This window comes from Helianthus annuus, chromosome 15, assembly GCF_002127325.2.
Source record: "Helianthus annuus cultivar XRQ/B chromosome 15, HanXRQr2.0-SUNRISE, whole genome shotgun sequence".
In the NCBI taxonomy this organism is placed as follows: domain Eukaryota; kingdom Viridiplantae; phylum Streptophyta; class Magnoliopsida; order Asterales; family Asteraceae; genus Helianthus; species Helianthus annuus.
Window position 1 is genome coordinate 65,175,206 of NC_035447.2, and position 25,526 is coordinate 65,200,731.

Below are 25,526 nucleotides of genomic sequence, written 5' to 3' on the forward strand. Positions count from 1 at the left end.
TGTATACATATAGAATAACTTAGATATTATATAGTTTACAAGTCTTATGATTCAAGCATGAGGTAGGAGATTAATGTCTCCATTTAGGTACCTCTTTGTGTCATAGAATACATACATGAGGTAGGAAGAACAAGCTTCCATTTAGGCACCTCTATTGTTCACCACTACACTTGTTGTTATAAACAACAAGGAGGGTCATGAACATACAAGTATCAAGGTATTAACAACAACTAATCTATAGCAAAACATCAAGTAATGAGTGGATTCTTATGAAGGATAGCCCAAGCTAATCCAACCATCACACATTCAACAAGTTTCACACTTGAACATTACTTGTGGGTAAAACCCTAATTAAAAACAGAAAGTTTATGAGGTTTTAACCTCTGATTTAGATGTCTCAACCTTGTTTTTAAGCTTAACCAACCATGGGATAAGTTGTAAGCATTAGGACATAGGTATGAGATGTGTTGGACAAAAGTTGCATAGATTTAAACAAGTTTTTGATGAACATAAAAACAAACAGAAAGTTTATGGACTATTTCGGGGCATTTCCAGGTCTGATTTCTCCAAGGAGAAGTCTAGGAATCGAACCCCATGATTATACAAGCAAGTAGGAAAAAGAATCGAGTGAATCGGATAAGAATTGAGTGAGTTATGCTCATTTTCGTGAAGGGGTGTCAATCTACTCGAACCCTTGCTTTCAGCTACGGTTTGGTGGATGTTTTGTGAGTTTTTAGGGTTCTAAAAGTGGTAGGGAGGCTGGTTATAAGGGGTATTTATAGGGGGAAGGATTAGGGTTTCAATGGGTTGGGCTTTGGAAGTGTTTAGAAGGGGTTACACCTTGAAACTAGCCCACAAAACCCAACTATATGGGCTGAATTTTGCTGAATTGGGGCTGCCATATTTCTTTATTTTTTATTTTTTTAAAACATTATAATGAGTAATTTTGTTAGTTAAGTTGTGTAATAATGTGCAACAATGTTTCCCCTAACTTGTAACAAAGTGAAATATGAAATAAAACATGGTTTAACTAGGTAAAAAGTGTAATGTACAAGTTTTATTTACGAAGCAAGTTCCGTATTTTACAACGATTACAATGAAAGAATGGTTATAAGAACACAAGATTTCCAAAGTTAGAATTTCACGTAAGGTTTCTAAATGTAGGAAGTTTGAAAACGCAGGGCGTTACAGATGATGGCGGTAATGATGATGAAGGCGATAAGCATGACGACGATGGTGATGGTGATGGCGTTTAATAGATGGTGTTGAAGGCTTTGTGCCTTGTAATTTTTGTTTAGTTTTTGAATGTATCGTGTCGCGCGGTCGCGCTTCACTTAGATCGAATGGATGATAGGCTTTATGTAACTGTTGCGCGTTTGCGTTAATTTAAATATGATGTTTTATGTTTATTCTGTCTTGTTACAATTATTGTACTGTTGTTAGAAACTTTGGTTAAGTTAGCGCGAATAAATGTAAGTGTAGCTCTTGTGAGAGGGTAACTGCTCGGTCTCGCGCTGTGTTCGCGGAGGACCTTGCGGGCATAAATTCAAGAGCCTGTAATTCACTGAAGTGTTTTCGTGCTAATCAAAAGTTTAAAATGCATTTGTAACTCAGGAAGCATATGGTAGCAAGGAAACATGTCGTATGTTTTCATTAATTGGGAAACAGGCGCTTAGGCCAATCATACATTGCGGAGAACATAAAGGGCGTTTAGCCAACACAGGAAATTAAGTAGGCGTATGGCCCACATGAGAGAAATGGCGCATGGCCTAGAGTAGTTACATATAGCACTTGCGCAGTTGTTGCGCGTTCCACGTGCGCGGGATGATGTGTCCATCCAATGTTCGCAATTTGTATGCCCCCTTTCCTAGCACTTCGTGAACCAAGTATGGGCCTTCCCATTTGGGTGCTAGTTTTCCTAGGCGTTCGGCGTTCGAAGCTTCGTTATCTCGAAAAACGTATTCTCCTGGAGTGAAGGTACAAATGCGGACTCTCGCATTGTAGTACCTTTCCAGTTGTGTCTTGTATTTCGCTTCCTTAATATGCGCAATCTCGCGTCTTTCTTCCAGGAGATCCAAATCGAGACGGCGCTCTGCTTCATTATCAACCGTGTTGACTGCTGTCAAGCGCAGTGAGGGGTGTCCAACTTCCGCCAGGATAACTGCTTCCGAGCCGTATACTAGGCTGAAAGGAGTTTCACCGGTGCTTGTCTTCGGCATGGTTCGATGAGCCCATAGGATGCTTGGGAGCTCATCTACCCAGCCTCATCTCTTTGTGCCCAGTCGGGCTTTTATCCCCTCTACGATACTTTTGTTGACGCTTTCCACTTGACCGTTGCCTTGAGGATGCGCAATGGACGAGAAGGTATGCTTGATCTTCATTTCCTTCATCCAATTTTGAAGATCCTCAGAAGCAAAATTGGTACCGTTGTCTGTGACGATTTTAAGTGGAAGACCAAATCTGCAGATGATGTGTTCCTAGATGAACTTGCGCACCACTATTGCAGTGGTTGATGCTAGATTCTTGGCCTCCACCCACTTGGTGAAATAATCAACAGCCACGATTATAAACTTTACGGCTCCCGGGGCGTCTGGGAAAGGTCCCATCATATCAATCCCCCACTGTTGAAAAGGCCAAGCAGTGGATATTGGGATAACATCATTGTTTTGGCGCAAGGTCTTTGGAGAATGCCGCTGACAAGAGTCGCATTTGCGCAACTCTTTCAGGGCGTCAACATGCATCCCTGGCCAATAATATGCAGCGTTCATGATCTTCACGACAACCATGCGTGGTCCTGCATGGATGCCACAAATCCCTTCATGGATCTCCCTGATTAGATAGTTCGCGTCTTGGGGATCTACGCAGCGCAATATGGGCCCCAAGAAGGACTTGCGGTATAGAATACCACCATTCATCTCATAATGCAGGGCCTTGTTTTGATTCTTCCTTGCCTCTGCTTTGCTCTCCGGGAGTATTCCTTCCTGCAGATACTGGATGATAGGGGTCATCCAGGATGGTTGCCCTATTTCGATCACACTTACCTGGTGCAGCAGGACTGATGGGTTTTTGAGTACTTCAATCCTTACCTCTTTTGCGAGATGTTGAAAGGAAGTTAAAGCAAGCTTGCTTAAGGCGTCTGCCTGTTTGTTTTCAGAACGATTGATGTGTACTACCTTATATTGTAACAACTGTCACTAAAATCCATAATTAGAATGGTAATTAGCTATTAAGGAAACCCTAATTGAGAAACCCAAGTGATTCCGCATAAACCCTAAAATTTTCATAACAATCGGAATCAGGATCAGGACCCCTAAAACTCAGGGGGGTTAAACCCTAGTAGATGTTTATCCTCTAAATTTGCTGTAGAAACGAAAATTTTTCGTTTAACTTACTCAGCAAGGCTATCTAGGACACGAAACAACCTAGGCTAGTAAATAGACCCGTCGCGCCACGCGACGGGTGCACATGTCTTCTTCGCGTGGCGCGAGGGAGGACATTTTTCAGATATAAATAGGGGACGTTGGCACTTGAATTTTGGTGTTCATTCGACGTCCAAATTCTCTGTAACCATCGAGTTATAGCGAATATCGTTCACAACACACACCGATACCGAAGTACTGCCACAATCAGGGTAATAATCGATCGCTATTACGATTCAACGTCCGATCGATTATAACTATCCAACGATTGTCCTAGTGCTGCTCAAATTGAGCTTGTACTTTGATTACTCGTCGTGATTTTGACTTGAATATTAGAGTGCTGTTCAAATTCGGACTATGCTCTGTTATTCGTTGTGAATCCGATTGAATTATCGAGTATTGCACTGATTAATCATTGTGAAGGTTTAATCTCGTGAATTGACGTAATTGCTGTATTAGTTACTAACCTGCCTATGTGTTCATTGTGTTAAATTAGGTTTAATCAAGGCTAATCAGTAGGCAAATTTTCACAGTTGAAACCGCAGAAGGAAATTCTGTAAACATAGATAAAATCTGGCAAGAAGGAAAAATAGAACTCTTAGGCCATAAATTTTCTGCAAATTTGTTACCAATGAAGTTAGCCGGATTCGATGTAGTATTAGGAATGGATTGGTTAATAACCAACCATGCACGAATCCTATGTGACAAAAATGCAGTAGAAATTCAAACCCCTACAGGAGAAGTAATTTTGATTACTGGAGATAAACCTCGAAAGCCATTGAAATTCATATCAGTAATGAAATTGGCTAGTTATTCGAGAAAACAGGAAATGGTGTATATGATTTCCGTAATCATTAACACTAAAAATAAGGAACTCCAGGACATCCCCGTAATCTCAGAATACCCAGACGTTTTTCCAGAAGAATTACCTGGATTACCACCTGATAGAGAAGTAGAATTTAGAATTCATTTAATTCCAGGTACTGCACCAATAGCCAAAGCACCATATAGATTAGCACCTACTGAAATGCTAGAATTGAAAAAGCAGTTAGATGAATTACTAAGCAAAGGATTTATACAACCGAGTTCATCCCCTTGGGGTGCACCAGTACTATTTGTGAAAAAGAAAGATGGATCGATGAGAATGTGTATCGATTATAGAGAATTGAATAAGGTTACGATTAAGAATCGATACCCATTACCTAGGATTGATGATCTCTTTGATCAATTGCAAGGAGCTAGGTATTTCTCTAAGATAGATTTAAGATCTGGATATCATCAGTTGAAGGTACAAGAAGAAGACATACCTAAAACTGCCTTCAGAACTAGGTATGGTCATTATGAGTTTACAGTCATGCCCTTTGGATTAACAAATGCCCCAGCAGCATTCATGGACATGATGAATCGAATCCGTAAACCATACTTGGATAAATTTGTGATCGTTTTCATCGACGACATACTTATTTATTCCAAAAGCCAAAAAGAACATTGTGAACACTTACACGTTCTCTTAACTTTGTTAAGAAAAGAAAGGCTTTATGCCAAATTCTCAAAGTGTGAATTTTGGTTGCAAGAAGTACAATTCTTAGGTCATGTGGTAAATCATGAAGGTATCCATGTAGATCCTGCTAAAATAGAAGCAATTACAAAGTGGAAAGTCCCACAAACAGCTATGGAGATAAGAAGTTTTCTAGGCTTAGCTGGATACTATAGACGATTTATCAAAGATTTTTCTAAGATAGCCGTACCATTAACTAAGTTAACCTGTAAAGCTGCTAAGTTTGAATGGGGACCTAGACAAGAAGAAGCCTTTAAGATTTTAAAGCATAGATTGACGAATGCACCAATCTTAGCTTTACCGGAAGGAACAGAAGACTTTGAAGTATATTGTGATGCTTCAAAATTAGGCTATGGATGTGTGTTAATGCAACACAAAAAGGTAATTGCGTATGCTTCGAGACAATTGAAAAAGCACGAAGAAAATTATACGACTCATGATCTAGAACTAGGAGCCATAATTTTTGCCCTTAAGATATGGAGACATTATCTGTATGGAAGTAAGTTTACTGTTTATACAGATCATAAGAGTTTAAGATATATATTTGGGCAAAAAGAGTTAAACATGAGGCAAAGAAGATGGACGGAGATGCTGAGCGACTACGACTGTGATATTCAATATCACGAAGGAAAGGCAAATGTAGTTGCAGATGCCTTAAGTCGTAAGTACCATGAGAAACAGAAATGAGTCCGTGCTCTGAGGTTAAATCTACAAGTAGATTTAATGGCACAAATTAAAGAAATTCAGAAAACAACAATCCAAGACGATGCTGAAGGAATGAAAGGTTACCTAAAAGAACTAGAACAAGGAAATGATGGAATTTGGAAATTCCATAAGAAACGAATTTGGGTACCTAAGCAAGGTGAGTTAAGAAATAAAATTTTAGAAGAAGCTCATAAATCTAGGTATACCATGCACCCAGGAAACAATAAAATGTATCAAGATTTAAGGAATAATTTCTGGTGGATAGGAATGAAAAAGGATATAGCCGAATACGTATCCAAGTGCTTAACTTGTTCACAAGTTAAAGCTGAACACCAGAAACCTTCAGGACTACTACAACAGTTAGAAATGCCTGTATGGAAATGGGAACTCATAACAATGGACTTTGTTACAAAGTTACCCAAAACCAAAAGAGGTAATGATGCGATTTGGGTAATCGTAGACCGATTAACCAAGTCAGCTCATTTCCTACCAATGAAAGAAACCTTTAGCATGGAAAGGTTAGCACAACTGTATGTGGACGAAGTAGTATCCCTACATGGAGTCCCGCTCTCCATTGTACCGGATAGAGATAGTCGTTTTACATCTCATTTCTAGACAAGTTTTCAGAAAGCAATGGGAACTCGACTAAATCTAAGTACTGCTTATCATCCACAAACAGACGGACAAAGTGAAAGGACAATACAAACTCTAGAAGACATGCTCCGAGCATGTGTAATTGACTTTGGTGGTAATTGGGATAGCCATTTGCCATTAATTGAATTCTCCTATAACAATAGTTATCATTCAAGCATCGAAGCTGCACCATTCGAAGCACTGTATGGACGCAAGTGCAGAACCCCAGTATGTTGGGCAGAAATAGGAGAAAGTCAATTATCAGGTCCTGAAATTGTACAAGAAACTACTGACAAGATAACTCAGATCAAGGAAAGATTAAAAACAGCTCGAGATCGCCAGAAAAGCTATGCAGACAATCGTCGCAAGCCGCTCGAATTCCAAGTAGGAGATAAAGTACTTTTAAAAGTTTCTCCTTGGAAAGGAGTAGTACGATTCGGTAAGAAAGGAAAGCTGAGTCCCAGATACATAGGACCATTTCCAATAAACCAACGAATAGGACCAGTTGCTTATCGTTTACAACTACCAGAAGAATTAGCTGGAGTACATGATGTATTTCATGTATCTAATCTCAAGAAATGTCTACCAGATGAATCCCTGGTAGTACCTCTTCCAGATGTAGAGGTGAACGACAAGTTGAAGTTTATAGAGAAACCACTACAGATCGAAGATAGAAAAGTCAAATTTCTCAAACACAAACGACTGGTGTTGGTCAAAGTCAAATGGAATTCAAGGAGAGGACCAGAATACACTTGAGAGCTAGAATCAGAAATGAAGCGCAAATATCCTCATTTATTCCCATAAATCTCGAGGACGAGATTTTTCTCAAGGTGGGGAGGATGTAACAACTGTCACTAAAATCCATAATTAGAATGGTAATTAGCTATTAAGGAAACCCTAATTGAGAAACCCAAGTGATTCCGCATAAACCCTAAAATTTTCATAACAATCGGAATCAGGATCAGGACCCCTAAAACTCAGGGGGGTTAAACCCTAGTAGATGTTTATCCTCTAAATTTGCTGTAGAAACGAAAATTTTTCGTTTAACTTACTCAGCAAGGCTATCTAGGACACGAAACAACCTAGGCTAGTAAATAGACCCGTCGCGCCACGCGACGGGTGCACATGTCTTCTTCGCGTGGCGCGAGGGAGGACATTTTTCAGATATAAATAGGGGACGTTGGCACTTGAATTTTGGTGTTCATTCGACGTCCAAATTCTCTGTAACCATCGAGTTATAGCGAATATCATTCACAACACACACCGATCACGAAGTACTGCCACAATCAGGGTAATAACTCGATCGCTATTACGATTCAACGTCCGATCGATTATAACTATCCAACGATTGTCCTAGTGCTGCTCAAATTGAGCTTGTACTTTGATTACTCGTCGTGATTTTGACTTGAATATTAGAGTGCTGTTCAAATTCGGACTATGCTCTGTTATTCGTTGTGAATCCGATTGAATTATCGAGTATTGCACTGATTAATCGTTGTGAAGGTTTAATCTCGTGAATTGACGTAATTGCTGTATTAGTTACTAACCTGCCTGTGTGTGCATTGTGTTAAATTAGGTTTAATCAAGGCTAATCAGTAGGCTTATCTATTTGCTCGTTAATCTGCAATGTGAGTCATTCTTCTTTTTAAATTGTTTTCTCACCGTTTGTGAGTAAGTATTACAATACCTCAAATTATTTTCAAGGTTATAATTACAGGGATTAAGTCTTTGTAATCACCAAATTACAGCTGGTATGTGGGGTATTGTGCACATTACTATGTTTATCACTCTAGGTGAGTGAATATCACTCTATGTGAGTGAACCGTCACTATTGGGGCGACGGGACCCAATAGTGGTATGACCACAGTCACAGATCCGGTCGAGTGACAAATACCCATTCTTGATAATTGGTTGATAGAAACATTGTAATCGCTCTTAATACTGTGAATTTATAACTAACGGGTCGTTTTAGAAAATAGAATGATTCACTCAGTATTTCCCCGCTGACAAAACCATTTTCAAACATGTTTCAGGTGATCTGTGTGATCCAGGAAAAGTGCAGTAAAGCACTATCAAGCTCAAGAAGTGGCTCAGTGTAAATAAACCAATAAAACGTGTTTTGAAAAATAAAGATTTCTGTGTGAAATCAACTTATTGTAAATTATGGGATTTATCCCTTAAAACTTTGTGTAATATATTAAACGAGCATTTTACGGTGAAAAGATCCTGTAATAAAAGACTTCCGCTGCCGCATAAATTAAATACCACGGGTACCACTGGAACTGCTCGCGGCTCCCGATTCCGTCCAGGGTGGGTCGAGGGTCGCGACAGAAGGTGGTATCAGAGCTAATAATTAATAACTATTGAGCCACTGATTTAAGCCTATTACGGAATTAAGTATTTGACAAAATACTTAATCCTACTAGTTATCATTCTGTGATTATTTGTTATATTAACTGATTATTTGATAGTTACAGTATGGGTAAGCAAAAGCTGTCTGCTATCTATCACAAACTAGATGTCGCATCTTCTTCTAAAAACCCAGTAAATTTAGAAGAAGGAATCTTTGTCCGCAAGGCAAACTATGAAAATCCTCTTTCCCCAGAGAAAAGGGATTCGATACTTAAAAAGAGTCAGGAGAAAAAAGAAACCCCGAACCAAGAGAGTTAGGTTTAACCCAGAAGTCCAAGAGTTGGGTAATAGTACACCTTGGGAAGATAAAATAGACAAGAAATGAGCAAATCTCTATATGCTAGCTACTGTAGCAGAAAATGCCAATCTCTAAATATCCGATAAGTTGGGTCTAGTAAGAAAAATCACAATCCAGTAAATAAATAAAGTCCTAGTGTGTTTATTTCTGTTATCCTTTGTATAAATTGGTATGCAATAAAACTTCAGTGTTGTTTGTTAAACTTTGTTCCAAAGTTTTAACATTGCATTCTTGTATTTTGCATATATAATATGCAGCATGAATGAGATGTCGGAAGCATTCCAGAATCTCAACTTATATCCAGTACCTATCGAAGTCTCTCACGACTTTACTGGTTACATTGCTGACATAGAAGAACCTGTGGAATTCAAAGCTCCACCGTTGGAAAAAGCCAAACCTAAAAAGAAAAGAAGATACGTAGGGTGGAGGAAAGTACGCCGTAGAAAACCAACTATTAAGAGACTTCCTAAAATACAAAATCCTGTGAGCATGAACAAGGGAAAGGAAATAGAAACTGGAGAAAGTTCGAAACCACCAGAAAAGGAAATAGGAATAGATCTTAAGCAAAAGGGAATAGAAATTGGCGAAAGCTCGAAACAGTCTGAGGAAATCACGTTCCAGGACGAAATAGACCGCCTACTGGATAATTGTAATGTTCTAGAGCCTATCAACAATAATCTTTTCTCTTATCCTGTTACAGCCCAATTTCCACTAAACCTAGGACCAACTATTCCAGACTCACTAGTTCACACTAGACCATTAGGCCAAATGGAGGAATGGTGGACTAATGACTGGCAATTCCAAAATATAGTTAATAGTCCCTATAGTTTTCTCCCACAGTTTGATCCAGAACCTATCCTTAATCCGCCAATGAGCTATGAAAATTTAGCTGAGTTACGTCAGTTTGGTGAAGAACTGATAGGCACGGGGAATAGGATCCGGGAAATGGGGGAGCAGATCTCTTGGAAGTATGACGAGATGGAGCGTCGTTACTAAAACTGCCAGTGGACCAAAAGTTAGGAAGGGCCGGAAAAAGTTTGTCTGTATTATAACTAATATAGTAAAACTGATTCTGTAAAATGGGCAATAAAACCTTGTAAGAAATGGTGTGTACGGATGCATATACAATATACAATAACAAAATGAAAGTCGAGAAATCGACAATTTTGGTTATGTTTGTATGTTGTAGTAATTTATATGTTCATCTGTGCTAAATTTGTTATTAAGTTAGACACTAATAATTCCTACTAATAAGCAGATGGAAAACGCTAACAATGAACCAATTAATGAAGTAAATCAATCTGAGCAAGAACAGGAAGATCAATATATAACCCGACAAGATATTGAGCACTTTATCGCCCAAGGGATAGCCAATGCTATTCCAGAAATTGTAGCTGCTGTTCAGAAACCTGCCGAACCACAATTAATTCCTAGTAAACGTATTCCAGAAGATAACGGCAGTAACAGCATAAATGGAGGCGGCAATCATGATGATCATGATCCGCAACAGGCCCCACTCCCTAAGAGAATAAAAACTGCAACGCCTGGTTGCACTTACAAAGAATTTCTTGCTTGCAAACCCGCAGAATTTGCAGGTAACGAAGGGGCAACTGCAACACTGCGCTGGTTAGAGAAAACCGAAGCAGTAATTGCAATAAGCAAATGTGCCGAAGAGGATCAAGTGATGTATGCATCAAATCTGTTCAAAGAAGGAGCACTCGAATGGTGGAACACGATCCTCCAGGCAAAAGGAAGAAGGATAGCCTATGCCATGAGTTGGGAAGAATTTAAGAGTCTTGTAGAAAGAAAATTCTGTCCCGAATACGAGAAGGAACAAATGGCAAACAAGTTCCTGAGTCATCGTATGTTAGGTGTAGATTGCCGGGGCTATACTTCGACATTCTTTGAATACGCAAGGGTGGTGCCAACACTGGCTTCGCCAGAACCGGTACTCATTTCTCGTTACATCTGGGGGTTAATTAGTGAAATCCGAAACATCGTTAAAGCTGCGAGACCTCGTACTATTGACGATGCTGTAGAATTAGCTAATACCCTGACGGATGAGTTGGTACGCACAAGAGAGGAAGATCGCAAGAAGGAATTAGCTCAAAAGATTACCCAAGGATTTCGTATGGGTAATATCAAGAAAAGAGGAACGGGGCAATCCTCATCACCTCCTTTATGCAAAACTTGCAAAAAGAAGCATTATGGACAATGCAACATAGTTTGTAATTTTTGCAAGACCAAAGGAAATCGGGAAGAAGACTGCAGGAAGAAAACAAGAATTTGCTATAATTGCAGAGAAAGAGGTCATTTCCAATTTGAATGTCCTAAATTAACTAAACCTGTAGCCAACCAAACCAAAACAGCTGAAGGAGCAACCAAGAGAAATGCGCGGGCATTCCAGCTAACCACTCAAGAGGCCGAACTCATTCCAGATGTGATAGCCGGTACGTTCCTAGTACATGACGTATTTGCAAAAGTATTATTTGACTCTGGTGCGAACCAAAGTTTTATTAATACTTCATTTTGTCAAGCTCTTAAGTTACCGTTAACCACTCTTAGGCAAATTTTCACAGTTGAAACCGCAGAAGGAAATTCTGTAAACATAGATAAAATCTGGCAAGAAGGAAAAATAGAACTCTTAGGCCATAAATTTTCTGCAAATTTGTTACCAATGAAGTTAGCCGGATTCGATGTAGTATTAGGAATGGATTGGTTAATAACCAACCATGCACGAATCCTATGTGACAAAAATGCAGTAGAAATTCAAACCCCTACAGGAGAAGTAATTTTGATTACTGGAGATAAACCTCGAAAGCCATTGAAATTCATATCAGTAATGAAATTGGCTAGTTATTCGAGAAAACAGGAAATGGTGTATATGATTTCCGTATTCATTAACACTAAAAATAAGGAACTCCAGGACATCCCCGTAATCTCAGAATACCCAGACGTTTTTACAGAAGAATTACTTGGATTACCACCTGATAGAGAAGTAGAATTTAGAATTCATTTAATTCCAGGTACTGCACCAATAGCCAAAGCACCATATAGATTAGCACCTACTGAAATGCTAGAATTGAAAAAGCAGTTAGATGAATTACTAAGCAAAGGATTTATACAACCGAGTTCATCCCCTTGGGGTGCACCAGTACTATTTGTGAAAAAGAAAGATGGATCGATGAGAATGTGTATCGATTATAGAGAATTGAATAAGGTTACGATTAAGAATCGATACCCATTACCTAGGATTGATGATCTCTTTGATCAATTGCAAGGAGCTAGGTATTTCTCTAAGATAGATTTAAGATCTGGATATCATCAGTTGAAGGTACAAGAAGAAGACATACCTAAAACTGCCTTCAGAACTAGGTATGGTCATTATGAGTTTACAGTCATGCCCTTTGGATTAACAAATGCCCCAGCAGCATTCATGGACATGATGAATCGAATCTGTAAACCATACTTGGATAAATTTGTGATCGTTTTCATCGACGACATACTTATTTATTCCAAAAGCCAAAAAGAACATTGTGAACACTTACACGTTCTCTTAACTTTGTTAAGAAAAGAAAGGCTTTATGCCAAATTCTCAAAGTGTGAATTCTGGTTGCAAGAAGTACAATTCTTAGGTCATGTGGTAAATCATGAAGGTATCCATGTAGATCCTGCTAAAATAGAAGCAATTACAAAGTGGAAAGTCCCACAAACAGCTATGGAGATAAGAAGTTTTCTAGGCTTAGCTGGATACTATAGACGATTTATCAAAGATTTTTCTAAGATAGCCGTACCATTAACTAAGTTAACCTGTAAAGCTGCTAAGTTTGAATGGGGACCTAGACAAGAAGAAGCCTTTAAGATTTTAAAGCATAGATTGACGAATGCACCAATCTTAGCTTTACCGGAAGGAACAGAAGACTTTGAAGTATATTGTGATGCTTCAAAATTAGGCTATGGATGTGTGTTAATGCAACGCAAAAAGGTAATTGCGTATGCTTCGAGACAATTGAAAAAGCACGAAGAAAATTATACGACTCATGATCTAGAACTAGGAGCCATAATTTTTGCCCTTAAGATATGGAGACATTATCTGTATGGAAGTAAGTTTACTGTTTATACAGATCATAAGAGTTTAAGATATATATTTGGGCAAAAAGAGTTAAACATGAGGCAAAGAAGATGGATGGAGATGCTGAGCGACTACGACTGTGATATTCAATATCACGAAGGAAAGGCAAATGTAGTTGCAGATGCCTTAAGTCGTAAGTACCATGAGAAACAGAAACGAGTCCGTGCTCTGAGGTTAAATCTACAAGTAGATTTAATGGCACAAATTAAAGAAATTCAGAAAACAACAATCCAAGACGATGCTGAAGGAATGAAAGGTTACCTAAAAGAACTAGAACAAGGAAATGATGGAATTTGGAAATTCCATAAGAAACGAATTTGGGTACCTAAGCAAGGTGAGTTAAGAAATAAAATTTTAGAAGAAGCTCATAAATCTAGGTATACCATGCACCCAGGAAACAATAAAATGTATCAAGATTTAAGGAATAATTTTTGGTGGATAGGAATGAAAAAGGATATAGCCGAATACGTATCCAAGTGCTTAACTTGTTCACAAGTTAAAGCTGAACACCAGAAACCTTCAGGACTACTACAACAGTTAGAAATGCCTGTATGGAAATGGGAACTCATAACAATGGACTTTGTTACAAAGTTACCCAAAACCAAAAGAGGTAATGATGCGATTTGGGTAATCGTAGACCGATTAACCAAGTCAGCTCATTTCCTACCAATGAAAGAAACCTTTAGCATGGAAAGGTTAGCACAACTGTATGTGGACGAAGTAGTATCCCTACATGGAGTCCCGCTCTCCATTGTACCGGATAGAGATAGTCGTTTTACATCTCATTTCTAGACAAGTTTTCAGAAAGCAATGGGAACTCGACTAAATCTAAGTACTGCTTATCATCCACAAACAGACGGACAAAGTGAAAGGACAATACAAACTCTAGAAGACATGCTCCGAGCATGTGTAATTGACTTTGGTGGTAATTGGGATAGCCATTTGCCATTAATTGAATTCTCCTATAACAATAGTTATCATTCAAGCATCGAAGCTGCACCATTCGAAGCACTGTATGGACGCAAGTGCAGAACCCCAGTATGTTGGGCAGAAATAGGAGAAAGTCAATTATCAGGTCCTGAAATTGTACAAGAAACTACTGACAAGATAACTCAGATCAAGGAAAGATTAAAAACAGCTCGAGATCGCCAGAAAAGCTATGCAGACAATCGTCGCAAGCCGCTCGAATTCCAAGTAGGAGATAAAGTACTTTTAAAAGTTTCTCCTTGGAAAGGAGTAGTACGATTCGGTAAGAAAGGAAAGCTGAGTCCCAGATACATAGGACCATTTCCAATAAACCAACGAATAGGACCAGTTGCTTATCGTTTACAACTACCAGAAGAATTAGCTGGAGTACATGATGTATTTCATGTATCTAATCTCAAGAAATGTCTATCAGATGAATCCCTGGTAGTACCTCTTCAAGATGTAGAGGTGAACGACAAGTTGAAGTTTATAGAGAAACCACTACAGATCGAAGATAGAAAAGTCAAATTTCTCAAACACAAACGACTGGTGTTGGTCAAAGTCAAATGGAATTCAAGGAGAGGACCAGAATACACTTGAGAGCTAGAATCAGAAATGAAGCGCAAATATCCTCATTTATTCCCATAAATCTCGAGGACGAGATTTTTCTCAAGGTGGGGAGGATGTAACAACTGTCACTAAAATCCATAATTAGAATGGTAATTAGCTATTAAGGAAACCCTAATTGAGAAACCCAAGTGATTCCGCATAAACCCTAAAATTTTCATAACAATCGGAATCAGGATCAGGACCCCTAAAACTCAGTGGGGTTAAACCCTAGTAGATGTTTATCCTCTAAATTTGCTGTAGAAACGAAAATTTTTCGTTTAACTTACTCAGCAAGGCTATCTAGGACACGAAACAACCTAGGCTAGTAAATAGACCCGTCGCGCCACGCGACGGGTGCACATGTCTTCTTCGCGTGGCGCGAGGGAGGACATTTTTCAGATATAAATAGGGGACGTTGGCACTTGAATTTTGGTGTTCATTCGACGTCCAAATTCTCTGTAACCATCGAGTTATAGCGAATATCGTTCACAACACACACCGATCACGAAGTACTGCCACAATCAGGGTAATAACTCGATCGCTATTACGATTCAACGTCCGATCGATTATAAGGCTATAACGTCGCCTTTTGCATCATAGATTCCGTTGGCTTGACTGGCGATCAAAAGTGAATCAACGTGGGCTTGCAGATTTTTAGCTCCCATTTTTATGGCGAGGCGCAAGCCTGCCAGAAATGCCTCGTACTCTGCTTCGTTGTTTCTATTCTTAAAACCAACCTGATGGCGTATGTAAATTCATGTTTTTCAGGGCTCACAAGGCGCCATCTGGCTCCTGCGCCGTCCTCGTTTGAGGCCCCATCTGTGTACAGCAACCATAACTCATCAGATGTATCTTTCGTGGGAGTTTCGACAATCTCGCAATCCTTAACTTTTTCTGTTGGGACTTCTGTGATGAAGTCTGCAAGGACTTGACCCTTAATGACTGGGCGCAGCCTATACAAAATGTTGTGGCCCCCCAACTCGATCGCCCACTTTGCTAATCGCCCAGATGTCTCTGGTTTTTGAATATCGTCCCAATGTGGAAATTGGCGAGCACGGTGATGACATGGCCTGTGAAATATCGGCGCAGCCTTCTGGAGGCATGTAGCAGTGCCAGTACCAGTTTCTCCATCGTTGAATATCTCGTTTCTGGATCTGTGAGCATTCTACTGACATAGTAGATTGGAGTCTGAACTCCATTTCTTTCTACAAGCAATACGACAAGTACAAGATGAGCGGCTCCTTTTCGAACGGTGCAGTCAGGGTTGGGAGTTCGATCAAACACTCATTCATTTGCTAAAAAGCCTTCTCTGCTTCAGGCGTCCACCTGAACTCTTGTTTCTTCACACAGTTGCGCAGAGTGCTGATGAAAGGGTATGACTTCTCGACATGATTTGACAGGAAACGGTTAAGCGCGGCTAAGCGGCCGACAACCTTTGCATCTCCTTGATTGTTCTTGGTGATAGCATCCGTTCTATTGCTTGAACCTTCTCTGGATTTACCTTAAATCCGCCATTTGTGACTATGAAGCCCAAGAATTTTCCCTCCTCCATACCAAAGGAACATTTGACTGGATTCAATTTCATATTCACGCTTCTCAATGAGTTGAATGTTTTCTCGATGTCTTTCAACATTTGGTCCGCTTCAGGACTTTTTACCACCAAATCGTCGATGTAAACTTTGCTTCCCAATATCTCCGGCAAAGGTCTTGTCCATCAGGCGCTGGTACGTGGCACCAGCATTTTTGAGACCGAACGGCATCCCGTATAACAGAAGATCCCGAGATCGGTTCTGAAAGCTGTCTTGTCTTCGTCTTCAAGCTTCATTTGAACCTGGTGGTATCCCTTGTAGCAATCCAAGAAACATTTCCATCTGTATGGTGCGAGGGAGTCTATTTTTTTGTCGATCTCAGGCAAAGAATATCAATCTTTAGGGCATGCCTTGTTGAGATCAGTATAATCAACGCATATTTGCCATCCTCCACTAGACTTCTCCACCATTACTGGGTTCGCGACCCTTTGATAACGTACTTCTCGCAAGATTCCAGCTTTGAGTAGTTCGCATACTTGCTCATTCATTGCCTTGGTTTTGTCTGCCCCTAAGCTGCGCCTTCTCTGGACCTTGGGTTCGACGGAGGGGTAGGTGTTTAGACAATGCTCGGTAATGTCGCGCGGGACACCGGTCATGTCTGCCGGGGTCCGGGCGAAGATGTCCATATTCCTGAATAGGAGTTGCTTTAGATGCGTTCTGATGTCTGGTGAGATTGCGTGGCCTATCGTCACCGTTTGCTCTGGGTATTTGCGGTTTAACACCCATTTCTCTGGCTCGGTTGTTGAAACCTTCGCCTCTTTTGTTGGGCGCATCTCTTCTGTTGACATCACTTCTTTCTTAGCATAGATAATTGCCACCTCCGTCTTGGTTGGAAACCCTATCGCTGAGTGGGGGGGTGGAGGTTACCATGTTTAGCTCGCTTTGGGTTTCTCTCCCAATCAACACATCATGCCTTGATTTGACAGGCATCACCATGAAGTTTACATTTGTGGTTCTCGAATGCTTCCCGTCAGAGAGCGTGACGGGGAAGCTGATTTGGCCTAGCGGGAAGACCATTTCGTTGCAAAATCCAGACAGTGGGTAATCAACTGGCTCAAGTCTCGCTTTATCATCCTCATCAAACTGATTAAAACATTGCTCATAGATGATATCAGCTGTACTTCCTGGGTCAATGAAGACATACTCCGTTTCATAATGTCCGATAATACCGGTGATGACGACGGGTCGAGTGGCGCGAGGCCCGCCGCGTACTCCCGGGAAATTGACCTGTTGCTCTTGCCATGAGGGTTCATAAGGGCGCTTGCCTTTCTCTTTCACGCTGTATCTTGGTCCATTGACCATATGTGTTTCTAGGCGTCGAACTTTCTTGTGGTTCCCTTCATCATGGCGTTGAATCTGCCGAGTTTCTTTGCACACGTTTTTCACCAAGTGGCTTAGCTTCCCAATTTTTAGCGCTCTCTCAATCTCTTGACGTAAACTGAAGCAATCATCTGTTAGGTGCCCTGTATCTTTGTGGAAGTCGCAGTACATGTTGGGGTCTTGCCCCTTCTTGTTTGTCATAGGCCTTGGAGCCTTAAAATCATGATTCTCCGTCATCAACACCTCTTTTGGTGTTTTTATGAGCGGAGTCCAGTGCTTTTCTCGGTTATCATCCCTGACTGCTTCTTGATAGCCGATTCTATCAATTGTGTCGTGCGCATCTTCTCTATAGCGCGGCCTCTCGTCATGTCCCCTTGATCTTCCGAATTTCCAATCGTGACTTTTATACTTGTTGCGCTTGTTGTGATCGCGCGAGTTTCCCTTGGAAAATCGGTCTTCAGAATAATGATTCTTGTTTTCGGCGAGTAACTCTTCAGTTTGCGCGACAATTTTCACGGCTTCCATGAGTTTATCCCATTCTTTGGGCATTCCATCTTTCCTAGTGATTGTTTTGATGAGACTATCACAGCGAATGGCTTTCTTGAAGTGGCAACGCATGAGTTGTTCGCTTACGCCACCAATCTCTAAGCACTCCTTCTTAAAGCGAGTGATGAAATCTTCTAAACCCTCGTTATCTCTGCGCCAGATGTCCTCTACCTCAGCTGTGTCACGCTGGTAACGTCTTTGTTGACTGAAGTAACTCAGGAACTGCGTCTTGAAATCCACCCATGACTTGATCTTTCCCGGAGGAAGGCTGTCGAACCAGGCGCGAGCAGCCCCTGTAAGAGTTTGAATGAACAGATGGCACCACATAGGCATATTCCATCCTCCCATGCAACCTACGCTTGTGAAAGTTCTGACGTGATCATCGGGATCAGTCAATCCGTTAAACTTTCCAACTGTCGGAGGTAACTTCTCTCTTGAAAGTGGCGCTTGCGCAATTTTTGGAATGAACTTTGAATGCTCTGCAGCTTCAGCTGGACGATAGGCGAGGCGAAAATCTCTTTCTGCCTCTTCAGTGTACCCGACATGCTGTCTTGGTTTGTAGTATTCATGGTTCTTTTGCAAGCGATTGAAGACTGGCGAACCCTCATCATCTTGCCAAGTTGGATCGTTCGGGTAAGTATCCTCCCATTCATTGTTCATGTTGCGCGGCGTCAGCCGGCTATGAACTGGACCTCTTTGAAGGTGTTATGGATAGTCATAGTAGCTTTTTGTCTCTCCCCGTGTATCGCGCATGTCATGCACGCTTAGTCGTCTGGTAGGGGGAGGTCTATTAGCTCTGCCTTGGATGTTTTGCTGTGGGGGTATCTGGCGTGCCCCCTGACTCTGTCCCTGGGGAGTAACCAAAGACGGTTCTGCCTTTAAGACTGCTTGTTGTGCGATCAGAGATTGATATGCTGCGTTAATGGTGGCAATATTTTTGGCGTACCACGAGGCTGGAGTTTCGCCCTCTGGTAGCCCTAATAGTGCCGAAACGTTCTGGGGTGGAGCCGGGTTTGAAGGTCCCTCGCTGTTGTTTCCTGGGGTCACCGTCTGAGTGATGCGAATGATGCTCCCGCGCGGCCCCCCAGTGTTGGTTACTTCGATTTCGCCAATTTCTTCAATGTGCTGGGGTTAGACATTTTGATTACCCTCGCCCAACACCGCATTAGAGTTTGTTCCGAAACCAAACTCGGAAATGATTGCTTGACCAGCCATGATCGAAGGAAGAAAAAACGACGGCAAACTCAGAAAAAATAAGATGAAAGTGGTTGTAGAAAACCGGTGGGCGCCAATGAAGAAACACAAAACTAATTATGTGACTAATCAGTTGGGTTTATGTTTCTGCCATAAAGGTTAATCTTCTAATGACTTTCTGAGCTTCGTCCTAATCATCTAAATCCTGCAAAACAGAACACCGTTACTCGTTAAGAGGGGAATATGGGGGTTTCCCTCTTAACCGGGCTCCGGCGTGAGAATAAGCGACTGCTTTGGGGAAGATAAATAAGTATTAAGAGTGAGAGTAGAGGGAATGGAATGTTTAACATGTGAAGTGAGGTCTCTATTTATAGCCGGAGAGGTGTAAGAGGATGTGGGCTGATGGGCCTTGGGCCGGAAGGCGACAACATAGCGGATATGCTCTTTGTCTCACTGGTGTCGACCGTTAGTGGCTTTTAGAAGTTCTCCGGCGCTGGCACACCTTGATTGGAGCCACGTATCGTTGTTGTCGGCCTTGTTGTCCTTTTGCCATCAGCAGACAAGTGGAGATCGTGGGGCAGGTGTCCCCGCCCTTTGATTGGTGCCACGTAGGCGTCCTTAGGTACTTTTCCTCTCCTGCACGTCAGACGATCGTGGAGCAAGATTGAACAGAGCCTGTAGGATGCGGATTGGCTCCTTTTACCTGCCACTTGTACCTTTTGTACCTTCTGACTCTGGTCTTGCGCTGCAACCTTTATGCGACCCTTGCTGAGCATGGAACTAGCTTGCGCAGTTTTATAGGTACTGAAGACTCTTATCAGAATGCTAAGTGTCGTAATCGTAGTTCCCTTTTGGCTGGACCTCGCGCCTTCTTAATGGAATGTGGCGTAGCTCGCGCGAGGTTGCTACTAAGAGAATTGTTGAATAAGGAATATGGCCCTGCACACAGCCTTGATGAAAGTTTGCGCGGCTTTTTTGGGGCCATACCCTTCAACTGGTATACAACAATCTGAAACATATTATACTATCATGAAAAATAGAGATCAACTATCATGCAATATACAGTCTTAGGCTTTACCTAAAAAGAAAACGATCTATATGACGCCATTGAGAATCAAGGCACATATTTCCAAATATTTTCACATCTCTAGAGAAGATTTCAAGTCCCTTTCTTAAAGGACAACACATTATGAAATGAGCATAAAATTTCTTTTAAGGCTGAAGGGTGTGGCATAAAGCCCCTAGGAGCTTTATCATTTCACATTAGTGTCATGTTACATAGGGGGCTTTAAAGCCCCTTCCTTTAAGTTGCATGCAATTAGGGGTGTTAAACGGGTCGTGTTCGCGTGTTGGCAGGTTCAACCCGACCTGAACCCGAAAATTTTACACGAACTCGAACCCGACCCGAACCCGAAAATTTTGCCATACATATGAACCCGAACCCGACACGAATATTCGTGGGTTGATCCGAACACAACCCGTTTAACCCGAATTTTTTATTTTTTTTAATTTTTTGCCACAAATTAATGTATTAAATTAAAATTTACTTTAAAAACACAAATGTATATAATACAATTATATTTAATTTATAAAAAATTATATGAATATCTCTTTTAAAGTTATAATTATGGCATAAAATACACACACAATTTAATTTATAACATAAAACATATTGTAAAAAATATAACATAATATAAAGAGGTTAAACGGGTCAACCCGCCAGCCTGACTTGGTTGACCCGAACCCGACCCTTTTAGCTAAACGGGTTCGCGGGTTCAACCTGAAACTGACCCGAACCCGTTTAGACTAAATCTAAAGCCGTGAATTTCGTGTTAGGTTCGTGTCGTGTTAGAAATTAACACCTCTACATGCAATGGTTTAAAGCCCCTTTAACCCCCCCCCTTCCCCCCCCTCCATTAAACAAAATACAAAAAAAAAAAAAAATAAAGAGAAGAGATTTGATTGGTTGAAAATGATGGGCCCCACCTTTTTTCCCTTTAACTCCCGTTACTGCAATGGAGCCCTCCCCATAGCGCCCCCCCTTTGGCGCCCAGGGGATGGCTATGAGGCGCTATAGATGATGATGTGGCGGGGGGGTTTATGCCACACCCCCAGGCCTAACAGTAGGCAATGATAAAAAATAAAAAATTTATCCCAACAACAGGTAAAAGTGGTGCTAAGGGCTGGGCAGGTTAAATATGTTAGGTAATAGGTTCAGGTTGACAAGTGTACCCTTTTAGGGTAGATTAAAATGGATAGGTTTTGATTGGCAACTTGACCTGCCATCACCGAATGAAATGCAGGCAAACAAAAGTTTATAAAACAATCAGCACAATACGAACCTATGAAAAATGGATATTTCAGCTCGACAGGTAAAATCATGGCTAAAAAGGTCAACACATCATTAGCATACACCTAAAATCTAGTTGTTGCCTTGGCGACAAATGATTGAGTTATAAAGATACTACTTTTAATAGGATTGTATCAAGCATCAATGGTTGTTCAGCTGCTGCCTTGGCGACAAACGATTCAAGTGGCTTGAATCCATTCTTGCCTCCTAGAATCATAAGAATTCCAAGCATTAGTGGTATCAATAGAAGGCTACAAGATAAGCACATCATTAGCATAAACCTAAAATCCAACATATCACCTACTGTTAAACCATTATATATGTGTGTGTATATATATATATATATATAGGGTTGGGCTATATAGAAAACCCTAAATATTTAAGAAACCCGGAAAACTCAAAGCTCCCGACTTTTATTTTTTGAAAAACATAACACATGTAATATACATGCTTTTAAGAGTTTTGGGCCAAAAAAATCAAAAAAGCGCCGAAGGGTTTTTTTTTTTTAAAAAAAAAACAAATTTCAGCATTTTTGTCTAACACATGTTAGGCAACCGGACATTGCTGAAATTTGTTTATTTTTTTAAAAAAAAAATCCCTTCGGCGCTTTTTTGTTTTTTTTGGCCCAAAACACTTTAAAACATGTATATTACATGTGTTATTTTTTTCAAAAAAAAAAAATGTCGGGAGGTTGGGTAAAAATGAGGGGAGATTTGAGTTTCTAGAGTTTCCTAAGAATTTAAGGGTTTTCTGTCTAGCATTCCCCTATATATATATATATATATATATATATATATATATATATATATATATATATATATATATAGGCTAATTATAAGGAGAAAACTCACTCTAGTTGACTAAACCCTGAAAACTCACACATGTGGCTAGGATTGATCCACGTATGTATTTAGATTGAGAGTAGGAAAGGGCATAACGGTCTTTTTCTTTCTTTACCTTTTGAGTTTTGTTGACCCTTTTTCATGTGTAAGTCTGCACATGCAGACCTTTCAACATTGCTTGTTCTCGTCAAGCTTTTCATTAATTACATTGTACTTATGTATCTCTCTCTCACATGTTCTTTTTACATATTCATGGATATAATCTCAAGCCATAATCTCAACTCTCATTTATTTTGAACCAGAGAGTGCAGTGAGAGAAAGAAACCAACTCTCATTTCCAAGTTCCAACTCTCTACTCCATCTCTCTACCAACAACATCGCCTCCTCCTTCCACCACCACCAACACCGCCGTAACCTACCACCACCACCAGCGTCTTAAACTCTCATCCCCACAGCCGGATCCGGATCCAGATCGGAAATAATTAGAATTAAACATCACTCTTCCTCTATCTTTCCACCATCTCCCATCTCTCTCTCTTCGGGAACCAGATCTGCAATGGTGGTTGCAGATTTGGTGGAAGGTTAGGGTTTGTTCGAAATAAAATTTTGGGGTTTTCATGTACAAAAGAGGATAGCTCAAATTGACGGTTGAAGGTTGATGAAGGATGGTGGCAGGTGGGGTTGATGGCGGATATTGATGGCAGTCGTTGTTGTTGAAGGAAGGTGGCAGGTGGGTTGATGTTGGCGGTTGTTGATGAAGGATGGTCGCAGGTGGGTGGTGATCGTTGAAGGTTGATGAAGGATGGTGGCAAGTGGTGGTCCGATGGTAGTGGTGGTTGTTGGGAGCTACGGTGGTGGAGGGTCTAGCTGAAAACATGAATAATCAAAGCCAAAGCCAATTTCAGGTGCTCGATTTGATTTTGAAGCCTTTTTTTAAGCTTATTTAATTCAGGTGCTCGATTTGATTCATTTTTTAGGCTGCATTTTTAGTCTGCATTTTTGTTGTTTTTATGGATCTGCAATTTTTTTTGTTCAAGAAGATAAAGGTTTTTAAGTTCTTGTTTTATGGATCTGCAAATCCGATGTTGAAGATGATGTTTTTGTTCGAACCAGGCAAAGATCCAGTAAAATTACACATCCTTTTTTACGTTTTTTGAGGATGCTGAAGGGTTTTGTTCGAATTTTTTGTTCAAGAAGGTGAATATGTATGTTTTTAAGCTTTTTTTGCAAATCTGCAATTTTTTTACTCTGCTTTTTTGTTGTTTTTTGTGGATCTATAATTTTTTTATTTTTTGTTTAAGAAGATGAAGGTTTTTAAGTTCTTGTTTTCTATACGTATTGCTTTTTATTATTGATTTTATCATTTTTTTGTGTAAATTTTGTTTCAGATTTCTGAACAAATCGAAACAATTTGATTTAAGTTCTTGTTTATTGAATTAAATTGAAGTTACTTTTATTGTTTATTGTTATTAATTGTAGTTTTCTCTTGATACAAATAATAAAGATAGAGTAAATTTTGTTAGATGAAACAAATGTGATAGTTTACAAAAGTTAAAGGGATTCGTGTGAGTGTAACAATTGGTTCATAATAATGTAATAGATGGGCTATGTAACTCAACATAAATGGGTTTAGTAATGTAACAATTCTAATATGTTTTGTTAGTTACATATTTAAAAATTCTAAAAAAACATAAATGGTTACATTTTATCGTGTTACATAAATAATGCACGTTACTGAAAATAAAGTGTGTTGTGTTTCTGGCATAAATTGATAATTAAAAAATGCATGTTACATTTTTTCGTGTTACATAAATAATGCACGTTACTGAAAATAAAGTGTGTTGTACACTTTTTTAGACTGTTGTTTTTATTATTGATTACATCATTTTTTGTGTAAAATTTGTTTTAGATCTTGTTCAAGAAGGTGAATAAGTATGTTTTTTTCAGCTTTGTTTGGAAATCTACACTTTAAAGATGATGTTTCAGATGTTGAAGATGATGTTTCAGATGTTGAAGATGATTCAAAAGATGTTTGATGTTGAACATAGTTACGAAATGTAACAATCAAAGAAAAAGTGCCTGTTACATTTTTTTTGTGTTAGAAATGTAACAATCAATCAAAGCAAAAATGCCTGAGATTTATGTAGACTTTTGCTGTGTTGAATCTGAGAATTTTATATGTTATGGATTTTTTGGTTTTGTTTTTACCATGTTACATTTTATTTTTGCCTCAGATTTTTGTACATTTTTGTTGTATCCGTGTTACATGTTTTTTTTCACTGAGATTTTTGTACATTTTTGCTCTATGTGTGTTTGATCAGTGCTTTTGTTGATGGTTGCTTGAATATCTTTGTTAATGGGTGATAGAACTTTAATCATCAGAGAAAGAAAAAATAAAATAATGAAAGAAAAGTACTTTAACCAAGAGAGAGAGAGAGAAAACATAAATTAATGGGTGACAGTACTTTAGTGCACTTTCTTTGTTCCAATATTACCCTTCATTACATTAAATACATTAAAAAATTGAGACAAAGTACACAAAAGCAATTGATGGGGCAAAAGTTAATCCTAGCCATCCATCAACTTTGATCAATGGTGATTAACGGGTTTTCAGGGTTTAGTCAACTGGAGTGGTTTTTCGATTTATCCTTGCCCTATATATATATATATATATATATATATATATATATATATATATATATATATATATATATATATATATATATATATATATATATATATATATATATATATATATATATATAGGGGTCCGCTAAAATGAGAACCACCTAGAGTTGTAAGAACCGTGAGAACTATACCGTACGGGGCGAGGTGAACCAAATTTTTTTTTCACAAACGTAGATGCGTGTATTATAAACACATTTGTAAAAAAAAATTCAAAAAAAAAAAAGTTTTTGAGCACCACAAGTGTGTGTTTACGGGTACCGTAAAT

At 39.6% G+C, this 25,526-nt stretch overlaps 1 protein-coding gene and 1 long non-coding RNA gene across 2 annotated transcripts; one reads left to right on the top strand and one right to left on the bottom strand.

Annotated features, from left to right (window-relative positions):
* Positions 1–17,119: 17,119 nt before the first annotated feature.
* LOC118487472 lies at positions 17,120–18,847 on the bottom strand. Its single transcript, XM_035984348.1, has one exon. The coding sequence runs from the start codon at positions 18,845–18,847 to the stop codon at positions 17,120–17,122; it is 1,728 nt and encodes a 575-aa protein (XP_035840241.1).
* A 4,217-nt stretch (positions 18,848–23,064) lies between these two features.
* On the top strand, positions 23,065–24,818 carry LOC118487225. Its single transcript, XR_004880868.1, has 2 exons — positions 23,065–23,478; positions 24,483–24,818. It is a non-coding gene; the product is annotated as an uncharacterized LOC118487225 (long non-coding RNA).
* Positions 24,819–25,526: the final 708 nt, after the last annotated feature.

Bases quoted from the DNA above. Each gene is read 5' to 3' on its own strand.
- LOC118487472 (XM_035984348.1), bottom strand. From the start codon at position 18,847: ATGAACAATGAATGGGAGGATACTTACCCGAACGATCCAACTTGGCAA.